The sequence below is a fragment of the Xyrauchen texanus genome, chromosome 32 (assembly GCF_025860055.1).
Source record: "Xyrauchen texanus isolate HMW12.3.18 chromosome 32, RBS_HiC_50CHRs, whole genome shotgun sequence".
Taxonomy (NCBI): domain Eukaryota; kingdom Metazoa; phylum Chordata; class Actinopteri; order Cypriniformes; family Catostomidae; genus Xyrauchen; species Xyrauchen texanus.
In genome coordinates, this window is record NC_068307.1 from 30,902,696 (window position 1) to 30,916,869 (window position 14,174).

Below are 14,174 nucleotides of genomic sequence, written 5' to 3' on the forward strand. Positions count from 1 at the left end.
ATAGAAACATGTGAAAAAATCATCTATAAATACTGAAGCAGCAAACTTTGCAAAACACAAAATGTATGTCACTGCCAATACTTTTGGTCACGGCTATACACTGAATATTCACAGTGGTTACAATAATTCACAACTCTTAAGTCTCCTAAATGCAGCCTATAAGCAACATTTCTTTCCTCTTGGCACATACAGAGGACATAATTAAATTATAGTTTGTGTGACAAACGTTTGGCAACCCTACCTGTACTAATTTAGCTCTAAAGTGTTGTCTAAAGGCTGTATGGGGAGCCTGTGCAGCTCTTGCGTGTCATTCTTCATGATAAACATCTCAAAACGGTCAGTTACACACAACAACAACATACCTTCAGTTACCTTCTGCAGTCTGACGACATTGACGTGCTGCATCTCTCTGTCTCTCGCCACAGTAATGATGGCCGGATTGATCTTCAAGCATCAAGAGGGTCGATCATCGTGAAAAAATGTTGAACTAGATCCTACATGTTTTAACTAGTGATTTTATTATTTATTTAGCAAAAAAATAATTTATGTCATAAACTTGGTGGTGTAAAAAATGAAATGAGTTGTTTGGATGTGAACACGAGCTGACATGCTCAAAACGAATAGATCACGCAAAAATGAAAATTCTCGTCAAGCACTAGGAAGTGTAATCGAGCCTAAAAACAATCAAGCCTAGAGACTGTAATAGCAAGATTTATAGTAAAAAAGGAGTTGTTTTTTTATGGTCTGTAATCACCCAAAACCAACTGGATCTAATCAGAAGACATGGATTAAAACACTGGAGTCTTATGGATTACTTTTAAGCTGACTATGTATGTGTTTTCGGAGCTTTAAAATTTTGTCCACCATTCACTTGCTTTAGATGGACCAACAGAGCTGAGATATTCTTCTAAAAATCTTCATTTGTGTTCTGCAGAAGAAAGAAAGTCACACATCTGGGATGACATGAGGGTGAGTAAATGATGAGAGATGAGAATATACCTAGAGATTGTTTTTTTGTACTTAACAAAACATCTAAAAACATGGTGCTCCTGTGCAAGATGCTGAAAAAACTGTGATACACGGAGGAAAAACGCTTGCCCCTAAAGACACAAGCAGCCACAAACAGCACTCTTTTCACATCAAATAATGACCAAGCCAATAGTTTAAACATTCATTTTTAGCTCTAATTATCTTTATATTTATTTAAATGGGTTTATGTGAAGTTTGTTTATCCTGCTTGCACAAAAACAACTTAAACCAGCCTATGCTGCCTAAAACTCATGCTTAGGCTGGGTTTTTTTTTCATGTTCAGTAATTGTTGTCAATAAATAATAACATTATTTATTTGTTTTTAGGACTATTAACTGTTAAAAATAATGGCTTTCAAATGTTAACCGCGATTAAAAAAATACGAATAACAACAGTCTTGACCAACACAATATAAGTATCGTTTGAAATCTTAGAAGATCTACTTTACAATGCATGCTGGCATTATGACAAACCTGAACAAGTGCTTTGAAATTTAAAGACAAATCAGAAATGCTCCGTTTTCGTATTTCGTAAAAATGTAATATTTGCACTGCAATCATTAAAAACAACAAACTCATCAAATAGTCATGTGTCATATGTTGTTGGAAAGCTCTCAAAGAGTAAAATACAACCAGCCAAAAATATAGTGAGAAATAACTAGGTATATTTATTTGACAATTACGTTGGGGTTGCTTATATTCCACATTTTCGCTTATAACTTCACGAAATTCAAGCAGAATATCAAATATTACATATCATTATTTAGAGGAGGTGATTATCTTTTAAACGAGTCCACACACAAGATAATCAGATGTATAGATCATTAGATAATCCACATGAAGCACAATGTTACATATGACCACCAGGAGATGGCGCCAAATACATGACAGACTCAATGATGACTCAAATGACACAGAATGAAACTCATTCTGTGAAATCTCATGAGTAAAATCATGTGTGCAACCTTTAGTCATTGTTGTGTTTGCATGTGTAATTAGTTCGCATGTACAATTATTATGTTTTATTTCTTTGGAGAGTCTTTTGAACACTTTTGGACACTGATGAATTATATTTGTAATACAATAACTTTTAAATGCTTTGTCATATCTACTCAACATTTTTCTCAGATACAGTTGACATGTTTGGGAAAAAAACAAAAGCAGTCTTTTGGAGCCACCTTGTTTACACCCAGAGATATATAATATCAAATCAGAAAAAAAGTATGTAATGTAGCCTGTTTGGCTACATTTTATTTGAATTTTTTTGTATATTTGTTGTAATTTTTCAGCAGTTTCTTAGCTTTCGAGTATCAGAATGTATCATAATCTATATAAAAAATTGAAATATTTTCTTTAAAATGATACCAAACACTTGACCCTCCTTGTTTTGTTTCTTTGTCGAGTTATAAGCCTAGCTTAAAGGGTTAAATGCTTATAATAATCCACTGTATCTTCAAAAATAACAACAACAACAACAACAAAAACAAATCTGTTCAATATTGATAGGCTATAAAGTATGTAGGCTTAATAGTATTGATATCAGTGATCTTGGAGTCGCCCATCTCTACTCCCCATTTTCTTGCAGTAATACCCAGTATTGTCTGAGAGGTCTTGCGTCTTTCCAAAACATGTCATTTCCCTACTGTTGACAAACACGCCGATTCTCCATCTTTATATCTGTCACCGCCGATTGCAGCGGTGACAGATATAAAGATGTTCTGAGCTTTAACATGTCGTAGTCAGCATGGACTGATTGTTCATAAGGTCCATGGAAGACTCTCATTTGGTTGACACTTATAACTGTGCGCTAATATAAAGCATGCACGTTTAATGCAGAATAAGACATTTATTTCATAACAGTTACAAAGAACAAAATAATTCAAAGCATTCTTTATCTTACATAAGCTGTACAGAGATGGCATGTATTTGATTCTAAATGATCCCAGAATAGACGCTAGAAGTATTAAATAGAAAATTGTAGAAAGTTGATGGAAAAGTATGAAATATTCCATTTGTCTACTGTACAAAGTCAAATTAAAATGGAATCCATCCTACTGTACCCTGATACATAGTTTAGGCCTCTCGCGCATTTTATAAAAGTATTTTACAAAAGGTTCGGATGGCCTCACCATCAAACAATAGCTAAAATCTTGGCCTCTTTGGTTCCATGATTCGGTAAAATACATCTGAACAGAATTCAATTGCTTCTATAAAAATAATGTTTTTTCAATGGCAGGTTTTTTTTTAATCTTTACTAATAATGCAACTTCAGTGCAAACATTGTAACAACCATCCACCCAGAGAAGGAAGTGAAGTTTACATTTCAAGTATTGAAAACAGTTAATGACAAGTAGCTAAAGTGTGGGCCATTCGGTGTAGGTTACTACTATACGTTGCATAGCTTGTGTGGCACTTATCCGAAAAAATTCATCAACAAGGACATGCATCTTCAAAGGTATTTTAGTCTGCAAGTGCTATAAATTGTGCATTTACGATATTGTTTGCAAGTGCTATGCTGCACCACAACATAACTGAACAGTATGGCAACTCATGTCAAGTGAGATCGTTTCAGACATTTAAGTAAATTTTTTGTGTTTATTGTTTAAGGGCACTGTTAGTTGCGGGAGCCCGAAAGATGCGCTGTAGCGTTCCATGTATATTCAGCGCTACAGCTTGTCGCATGTATAATCAGGGTCCCGAGACATGGCAAAGACACTAAAAACTCTCGTGATCTATTAAGGGGCCTCATGTCTTCAGTGACAGACTGTCTGCAAAAATCCCTCTGTTGAGAAATCCGTTTTGCAAAACGTAAAAAAATGCAGCATGTCTGAAATGTTAAGAAAAGTTGAGCCAGTTTGTATTTTCTCCATGAATTCATTGGAGATGTTTGAAGAAACTCTTGAATAGATTGGTTGTCACTCGATGAAGTCATTGTTGGAAGTGCTGACGTTGTTTTGAACAGATGGTCAGTGCTTTTCGATTTAGTTCTGGGCAGGTACACGGTTATACTTTATGTCCAAGTAAACCACCCCAAACATGGTCTACAATTCGGTTTGCTCCATTTCTAGACGTTAAAGTCTCATACAAACCTGTATTTATAGAACGGAACAAAACCAGTTGATTGCAAACTGACGAATCCCTCTATCGGGTGATATTAAAGAACATAAATATATGTACAAAGATTTGTGCAAGCACTGAAGAGTTGGGTTGTACATATGAACATGGATGTGTGAGCTCGGAGAAGTTTGATGATCTTCATAAATAGCACTTTTTTACTATAATATTTAGTATTATTCTCTTATGCTTTTGGAAAATTTGCAGTCCGTGACTCAAGCACATCCACACTCCTCTACGATCATATTGGGAACGTCCCGTTTAATGATGTTGTATTCATCGTCGAAGTACAGCATGGACATTGTGCTCAGTTTGGTTGGGATACAACACGAGTTCATGGATCCCGGACCCATACCTCGCATGCGGTACTGATTCACCACGGCGGTGTGAAAAGAGGAGGCCGAGCCAGGCACCCCAGCCATGTATGCGGGACAGCTCCCTTCGCAATAATTCCCATAGTACCCCGATGGGGCAATGATCCAGTCGTTCCAGCCAATGAGGCGGAAGTCGATGTAAAACTGTTGGCGGCAACACAAGCTGCTGCTCCCGTCGCATTCCAAGCCTCGTTTACGGATGCGATGTTTGTTGTCCGCAAGTCGCGCCTGGACGACCAGGAAAGGACGGTGGGACTCGTCAGCCGAGTTCACCAACACGGGCAGGACACCCATGTTTTCGCACCCCTCGCACTTCACGTCGAGATTCTGCCGCCGATCGCCTTTTGAGAAAACCAACTGCACAGCGTTCGTCAAGGGAAAGGTGTGCCAACCGCTGCGTTTCAGGTCGATTCGTTTCTCCACCAAATTCCATTTGCTCCCCAGACCTGGTTCCTGATAATACACCTTCACCGTGACCTTCCTCCGAGAACCCTTTGCCAAAGCGTTGGGCAGAAGTTTAAAGTACAGCCAAAGGTTCGCCTGGGACGCATACAAGTTCTGGTTGCCCTCGTTGGAGATCAGAAAAAACAGGCTGGTCTTGGAGGTCAGCAACTCGTCTATGAGATGAAGAGAAGAAAGAGAGGGGATTATTAGAAGATCAGATACTTGCATTTCATCAGCTGCTACTTAGAGGAGCAGTTCCAACCCGGTCTCGTGGCTAGTGGCGAAACTGTATGAATTCCAAAACGGATGACCCACAGAGAAAAATAAACAAACCAAAAATGTTATTGTAACCAAGTGCGAATTATAACGACTGTTGTAGTCCATTTTAGTCAAGTCATATGGACTACCTTTGTGATTCTTTCATGGTGCTTTTTGTCCATTTTGGACCTTGTCAGACTCACTTTCATTCTCTAAAACTTCCCCTTTTGTGTTCCATGGAAGAATAAAGTCAAATAGGTTCGGAACATGTTGTTGAGGTTGAATAAATGATGTCACATTTTTTGGGGGGGTGAACAATTCCTTTAAACGACTTAAGCAATACACTCGCCGTGCACCTGTTGAACTTGTTGAAGCAAAAGGCTCACTATAGGATAAAGCCTCGCTCTGGACAGAAGACTTGAGACATTAACATGCTGAGAGGGCAACAAATCTCCAACACTGCCATGAATGGACCCCAGAACTGGGACCACTTCAGCCTAAAGAGATCAAATGGTGTTAGTGTCTCGGATTAAAGAGCAACGTGGGTGGGAGGAGCCCACATCAGAATACGTGCCATTTCTCATTTTCATCTCATTCATCTTTACTGCTTCTCTTTCTATTTCTCACAGACATTTTCTAAAGTACACACATTTTAGTGTGCTTGAAAAGTATTAGTTGACAAATTTCACAAAAGTATACGAGTGAAATTTCACTAAAGAATCAAGTCTATATTTAGCACCATAATTCTTTATTTTATCAGCATTATATACAGTATAACATACACTTTTATCAGTGTGGACTTCTAAGAGTAAAGTCTCGTTAAATAACAAAGTAATCGTCTACGTCAACTTCTCTGAAGGGAGGCATGAGTTTGATATACTGTACTTACCAATGTTGAATGCAGACTCAGAGGGCTGATGATCAGTGGGACTAGATACTGATACAGGGAGATTCTGTAAATATGGTTTTTAAGTGTACATTTTTAAATCAGTGCACCAGTATATCAGTGTGCTTTGTCCTGCATGTCAAGAGCAGTGTTTACGCATTTACCCCACGCAGCTATCGCAGCTATTTGGGGTAGATTAACTGTATAAACCATGTAAACATACACGTTAAGTGTAAATGCCTTTTGCTCTGCCATTCTCATGATTGACAACTGGAGCACAAACAGGCCACATTTCTGTGCTTGCACAGCGAGGGGCGTGAGGCGATCGTATGGCGAAGAGAGTGGCTGTGTCCGAAATCATTGACTCGTTCACTATTTGAATGGTTGAATGGCAGTTTGTGCACTATATCTCAGCAGTGAGTGAGCGAAATAATTAAGTGAATTTGGATGCTGACGTATACATAAGTGTCCTCGCAGAAACGTCATATTAATTTTTTAAATACTTGGGCCTTACTTACATAAATCTTAAAATAAATATAAAATAAATCTTCATTCTGTTTGAAATTTTTTATATAAATATGTTAATATAAAGAGTAAACACAATTTATCAAATTTACATTATTGTCTTAATTTGTTATACTTTAGTATCTTTAAACTCCAATGTTCACTCAAAATTAGAGTGCACTGTGGGTAAGAAAGAACAAAAACAAGAAGACAACAAAAGTAGGGAACAAGTGGCTCACTCAGAATTCAGACACTCCTACAAAATGGAGTACATCCGATTTAATGCACTATATAGTAGATAGGGGTGGTTTCAGACACACCGACTGTTCCACGACCAGCGTTGGTGCCCTAGGGAGGCTGCGAACTTTGCGTTTAGAGAGTGGCGGTACTGTGTACAGAACTAATTATCGAAATTCTTTGACACTGAAACTGTAACTACACTGATATAAGAATCGACACAGGACTTTAAAAACTATGAAATAGTGAAAGTATGCATTAATAAAACAAGATCTTGCTTTGGTTTATATTTCAGCATTATATATAATGTACCTGTGCGACATTTTCACGTTTTCACCGTAATAATTACTAGAAATGTTTCCAAACCTCTCTTCTTATTGACAAATTCATCCAGATCTGACAAGAGGGAATAGTTCACCCAAATATTTTTATTCTCTCATCATTTACTCACCCTCATGCCATCCCAGATGTGTATGACTTTCTTTCATCTGCTGAACGCAAATTAAGATTTTTAGAAGAACATTTCAGTGAATGGTGCCAACATTTTAAAGCTAATAAAGCAAAAACAATGAAGTCAGCTAAAAAAGTAATCCATAAGACTCCAGTTGTTAAATCAATATCTTCAGACACGATGTGTCTATTTTGCCTATTATGCAAAATGCACTTTTACATGGTGTTTGTACATAAATGTGAGTCGGCAGTGCGTGTGTACACAACCACAGCACATATAACAGCACAGTTCTGGATTCATGACGAGTACAGAGTAAGCACATTTAGAGCCCAACAGAATGCTTCAAAGACTTCACAGCAAAAGCTCTGTCGTGTCACAGGAAACACATGGTACGAGCAGACATTTCCCACTGGTGGCCAAATGGCATTACAGACTTTCACATAAAGAAAGAAATATGATGTTTACGCTATCCTACTGCATTCCAAGGGGCTACACATATTTGACCCTTTAGGAATGTGGAGGAAAAGTGTCCACAAAACAGGCATAAATTAGAAATGTTTACAAATAAATCTATGATACATTTTAATTTTGGACATTTTGTATATGGGTTCAGCGTACACATTTATAATGGTGTGACATGGATCAAATGTGGACGTTTGGCTTTGCCAAGCAGGAGAGAGTGAGATATCTCGCAGTGGTCTAACTGGATAATCTTATTTAATTCACTACAGCACTGTAACTCATCTAAATGCAAACGCTCTTGCTGAATTTCAGGTAACACTTTATAATATACATTGTTACATTATATAATACTTCAGATATATAGTTAAATTAACAATTCTCCCCAAAATGATAATTCTGTCATCATTTACTCACCCTCGTGTTGTTACAAACCCGTATTACTTTCTCTTGTCAGTGGAACACAAAAAGAGATGTTAAGCAGAATGTTCAAGCTGCTCTTTTACATTCAATGAAAGTCAAGCTCTAAAAAGGGCAAAATAGCCACCATACAAATAGTACATACGACTGAAAAAAGAAAAAGATTTAAAAGACTTTGAGCGTTATATAATGAGAATTTGAGCTGAAATCGGCCTGTGTTTACCAGAATTCTAAATACTGCCTCCAGTGGCCAAAGCGGTAAGTGTTGTTGGGCATATGGGCACATGTAAACTCCACGTTCCTCCGTGAACATCAACTAATCAACTAATACGGTGACGGATGCTGCGACTGGGCTTCCCCTGAGAGCCGATGGCAGATGGTGGTGCGATGAGAGAGAGATAGTTTACGGACATGTCCATCATGTGTGTGTGTGTTTGTCTTTTGTTTAAGTTACTCATTAAAAACCGGCGAGTGGGTTTTTTTTTATCTCTCTCTCCTCTCTCTCTCACTGCCGCTCCGCGTTGGCCTTTTCCCTCTCGTTTAAATTTTATAGTGTTTTTTGGGGGTGGGGTACTACACTGTTACAGGAAGTACCCCCTTAATTATTTCTGTTTCCTCCCTTGTCCAGGTAGATGGGGATGACCTGCCGGCAGACCGGGCTTAAAGCACGCCCTCCCCCAGGGAAAGTGGGGGGGATGTACGTCAGGCTGGGGGGTCCCCAGCCGGAGAGAACGAGGGAGGAATGTGACAGGGCGGAGGGCGGGGCCGGCTCATGATCATACACACCCGGTCCCTTATCAGGCTAATCAAAACTCCGAGAGGGATAAAGGCCGATGGCAGACGGTGGTGCGAACAGAGAGAGATAGTTTACGGACATGTCCGTCATGTGTGTGTGTTTGTCTAAGTTTTAAGTTACTCGTTAAAATATTATTTATATTACCAAGCCGGTTCTCGCCTCCTTTCCATTGAACTACGTTACAAGATAAATCTGTAAAGTAAAAGCTGTGCTGATAAGCTGCCTGACACAAGCGGGACAAGACCTGGGTGGGCCTTTCTACAGCTACAATACAACCTGTCCAGCATGTCCCCACCTGCACAGACCTGAACAACACTGTACTGGTCTAATCTCTATGTTATTAGCTGTGTCTTCATCCACAGGGGTTTACAAACCACCATCAAGACACTGTGGGAGACCATGAGAGACAGAGTGGCCAAACAGCACGCTCACAACTGCTTGTGTTATACACTTTCAGTTCCCGTTTTGAGTCATGAACAGAGTGCACTAATAACACACAGTATGTAAAACAAGACACTGACAACATACGATGTACGAGACACAAAAATTATAACAAATGACTGGAAAACATGCCTGAAAGTAAGTGTTAAACCTATACTTTGATGTCACAAATGAGAGGTGTTTGGCGAGCCTGATCTCATGAAAAAAGCGTGACCGTGGCAGCATGTTTGTGAAATGATGTTATGTGGCTTCTTGCACGTACGGTGGCAGTTCTGAGGTGAAATGTCCACTGTGTGGCTCTAAAAGTGAGTGAACTGTTCTCCCAAACAGATGAGATTTTTAAGGTTAATGCTCTAGCGAGTTTTAAATCGCCCTACCTCTAAACATTGAACCTAAACCTAAACCGAACCGATAGTGTCAGAAAAAGCAAATGTGAGATGAAAAACACAATCACGACATTTTGGGGTGCTCTTCAGGACTCGTACCCCGCCCCTTTACACCACAAGAGCAACACTTGAGTTAGCTTCTGTGCAATTTAATCACACTCGAACAAGCTCGTAAATGTAGTTTATTATGTAATGCAAACTTTAAAATAAGTCGTGCGCTATAGTAAATGTCTTTAGATGGCATACGATAACATTGTGTGAGGAACAAGCGAAGGTCTAAGGGTATGGGATTCATTTCACCAATTTTACGTCCAATTGCTTAGAAAAGTAAAACCACACCTCTCGTCAACAATCATTCATGTGCGTAGCGCAACCGGTGCAAGTTACACACAGAAGTTTAATAGATAGAATTGGTCAATTACTTGAAAGCACACACCACTGATAACAGCAAGGATGGTGTTTACTGTCAATGCCCATTCCAGCTGGCAAAATCAAACCAAAAGCAAACATATAACCATGCACCGACGTGGGCCGAACACACAAGTAAAGATTGGACAGAATCCTGCTTCAGTTCAGGCCATTTGCAAAGCACCGAGGACATTCATCATTCGGGTCTATTAGACAGCGCAAGCAAATATTCCCTCTTGGCACCCATTCCCACCTGAGTCTCCACAAACCATTAAGATGTCACTAAAACCTAGAGGGACTCAATTGGCCTCTGACAGCTCTATTCTTGAACAAGACTTGATCCTCAAGAAGATTTTGGAAGTCTTCCAGAGCTCCATGTCCTGAGGTCACCCCGCATTCAAATGAGTCACTCGGGCAGGCCAGCTTCACTGATGTGCCAGCAATGGAGTCCACCATCAGCAAAGTCCAAACTGCACACTCAATTATGTCTTCATCAAAACGGTTAATCACTACTATAATTACAAACTAAAATCATATCTAAGAGGAGTATTTGGATAAACCGGAATTTCAAGCTGTAACTTATTTGTAACTCAATGCCAACCTTCCGAAAGAGGCCCAAACCAATACACAAAATGTACAGAAAAATAACAGAGTTAACTGTTCAGTTTGTGAGTTCAACTTCCAGTAACTTCCAACGACCTGCCTTAAAAATAAAGACTTGCAGAAAGCTCATGTTCTTTTGGATCTATTAGCTGGTTCAACTGGCAAAGTAAGCAACCCAATAGTTCCACCTGGCAGTATTTGAGCAATCTGTCATCTAAACGTGTTGCACCAATGGCCATTTCAAGTCTCCAGCATGAGGCATTTCGCTCAATTGTTCCTGGACTTTGTCAGAGTGCCAATCACAGCTTGGCAGCCACCAATTCCAGAAACAGGGGCACAACAGGACTACCGAAAAACACAGCACAAAGGGGCAAAGGGTCTATCAAGTTGTTCAAAAATACATTGAAAATGCAATTCACACAAAACACTTACTTGAATGCGCCTCTGCTGTGATGGACATGTTTTCAATTAGTTCTTAAAGTAAATAATGTCTTAGTGTAAACATCCATATGGACATCTGAGATATATCAATAAATGCAAAGCACATATGTGAAATATATGTACATATATGTTTTTCACTCACATACTGTACGTGTACATACTGTATGCAACACATATTTTAAAGTACTACAAAAATTGCCATTTCAAATATGTAACATATTTTCCCAAATAATTGTGGAATTAATATATATATATATATATAAAGACTTCAGTATGGGTATACAGAGACAGTAAAAAAAAAAGGCTTTTTGAGATTTTTGATAAAATAAATGTTGGCATAAGTAGTTTTTATAACTATATATTTTTATTATTAAAAATTCTCAGCAATTTTGAAACAATTTGAAAAACTTTTGTCCACTAAATCAAAGTCAGCAGGTGTAACAAACATACAGGTGACCAGTCTGACAATATATCAATTAATACATTAAAAATAAAATTTTAGACCCTCATGACTGTGAATAAAGTGAAGTATCATTTTTATGTTTTTTTTTTTCCGTGTCAAATGGAGATAGTGTCAAATAATTAGTGATATTAGTACATATAAAGTTTATACATTTAAATGATTTAAAAATATGTTTGAAAACTATTTTTGTAATTAACGAGTAACTGTGTTTACACTCACATGTATTCAGTGTGCAGGGAAAGTATTTCAATACCATTCATTTGGTGCTATTTCTGTTTATATCTGTGGACACAGAGATGACACCTCTAAAAACATGTGCCTTTAACTCAATTTCCCTTATTTGTCATACAGAAGAATAAGATGCCTGTGTTTTATGACAAGCCCCAGTATTTCAGCGGTAACTGATGCAAATCCGCATCGCTCCAGGCCAGAGGAGCGCGCACGAAGACACACAGACCTGATACACACCTGTCTCGGCGAAACTGATGATCTCTGACGTCTCCTCCTCCACCTCATTCACCGCCGCGGAGTGTCCGTCCAGGTTCGGGATCTCCACTCGCCCGTCCTCTCGCACTTTCCCGGCGTGGAGCTTCTTGAGCGCGGTCACCATCGCCGCCTTCGGGATGGGGTGGGTGATGTTGGGTCTGTCTCGCATCTGTAACCGGGACAGAATGTGTCTTTTCACCGCCTCCAAGAAGTCCACGTCCACCCGTGTGGATTCATCCGCCTGAGGGAGCCCGCAGGACGCGCAGGTCGAGGTGACGCTCCGGGTGTCGGTGTCCGGTGCCGGTGTGCAGCGGATGGAGAGGACACAGGACACAAAACAAAGCACTTTATACATCGACCTCCTCATTTTCTGTGATTAAAAGCGAGTTTCGTTCGTTTGATCGACCTGAAGTCAATCTAAGTTCGTACGCGCCTTCTTCCCAAAAAGAAGACACTTTAAAAAGTGGATAAAAGTGTGAGATAAATGGTCAGGTAGTTGGAAAATCCTGAACTAGACGCGAATGAAACGCAATTTATCCTTGAAATGCCGTGACACGGTTCCTGATGTTGGATTCGGTCTTTGGTCACTCCGGTGCAGTTCTGCGAGCTGCCCGTTATAACATCCAAATTTCACAAGGTTGATTGATTTATAATAAAGAAAAAGAAGCAAAGCAGGATTCTTCAGATGTGTCCACATTTACAGCCGCGAATGACACTTTTGCGCGTTTGCGTCATGAATGGAAATCTCCAAATTACGCGTAAAATAAACTCACCGACAAATCAAAGGAAACCTGTTCTCATGTGTCCCTGTTATTTCCTCGATAATGTGTCCAGGTTATTCACTCTATTCGGTCAAAATGATCCATGATGAAAGAAGTGATTGAAAAGAACCAAAAAAAAAAAAGAAAGAGTCTATTAAACCCCCCAAAATATTCCCAAATTGTCATTCGCCTTTTTCTTTATATTAGCGTTTCAGTGTAAGGTCCCATTTTCCTTTGTTGGACATTTTGACTTCCAGGGTATATTTTCCAAATACTTCTTCTTCATAGTTGTTGGTGTTCGGGACCTTCTGCCTTATTCCCTTGCAAACAGACATTGTGCCGCTTTGAGTCTCTGGAAAGTTTTTATACTGGAGTGGAGAACCACGTGGGACGATCCACCAACTCCAGGATTATAAAGGTCGAGAAACCTCTGGATGGAGGAGGATCTTTAGGGAAATGTGCCAACACTAATGGGCTCTAATATGATCAAATGGTTTGGAATGGTCAAATTTCAGTGGGTGTTTTCTCTCATCTCAAGCAGACTGTAGAAAAATGTGTTTATAAAATGGGCAACAACACAGTGTACAGGATCAATCATGGCAATACAATATAATTTCTGAGAGTTTAAAAATCCCACAAAATTATTAGTTAAATGTTACAGGGAAGGGAATGTTATATTGAAGAAGAAAAAATGAAGAAACCACAGCACAATGATCAGTTTCTCTGGATTTATTATTTATAGGAATGTGTTTGAGTAAAATGAATATTTTACTTTGATTCTATAAAGTACTGACAACATTTATCCCAAATTACAAATAACAATATTGTCATTTAGAGCATTTATTTGTACAAAATTACACTGTTCAAAATAACAAAAAAGATGCCGTGTTTTCAGACCGCAAATTCCTGATGTTGGATTCGGTCTTTGGTCACTCCGGTGCAATTCTGCAAGCTGTCCATTATCGCATCCAAATGTCACAAGGTTGATTGATTTATAATAAAGAAAAAGAAACAGCAAAATTCAGGATCCTCCAGTTGGGGAGCATTGTCAGAGCAGAAGGAAGTTGAAGCACCCCCAGATCATCACCGATCCTCCACCTGGTCGTCTAATGGTTAGACGGAGACCTGGAGAGGCCTTCAAGCCACAGTGTCTCGCACCCAAGGTGAAATATGGTGGTGGATCGGTGATGATCTGGGGGTGCTTCAGTAAGGCT

At 39.2% G+C, this 14,174-nt stretch overlaps 2 protein-coding genes across 2 annotated transcripts in view; both read right to left on the reverse strand.

Annotated features, from left to right (window-relative positions):
- Positions 1-14,174, reverse strand: part of LOC127625863 (tudor domain-containing protein 3-like) — a 636,076-nt gene that overhangs the window by 25,885 nt on the left and 596,017 nt on the right. The window lies entirely within an intron of this gene.
- Positions 1,682-13,277, reverse strand: LOC127625866 (inhibin beta B chain-like). The gene is made up of 2 exons (XM_052101288.1): positions 12,182-13,277; positions 1,682-5,133 (listed from the first exon to the last, which is right to left on the reverse strand). The coding sequence occupies exons 1-2, from the start codon at positions 12,564-12,566 to the stop codon at positions 4,358-4,360; spliced, it is 1,161 nt and encodes a 386-aa protein (XP_051957248.1). The 5' UTR covers positions 12,567-13,277; the 3' UTR covers positions 1,682-4,357.

Excerpts from the sequence above, each read along its gene's own strand:
- LOC127625866 (XM_052101288.1), bottom strand. The coding sequence starts at position 12,566 with ATGAGGAGGTCGATGTATAAAGTGCTTTGTTTTGTGTCCTGTGTCCTC. Across the intron at positions 5,134-12,181 it reads CATCAGTTTCGCCGAGACAG|ACGAGTTGCTGACCTCCAAG; the intron begins GTGTGTATCAGG and ends TTCATCTCATAG.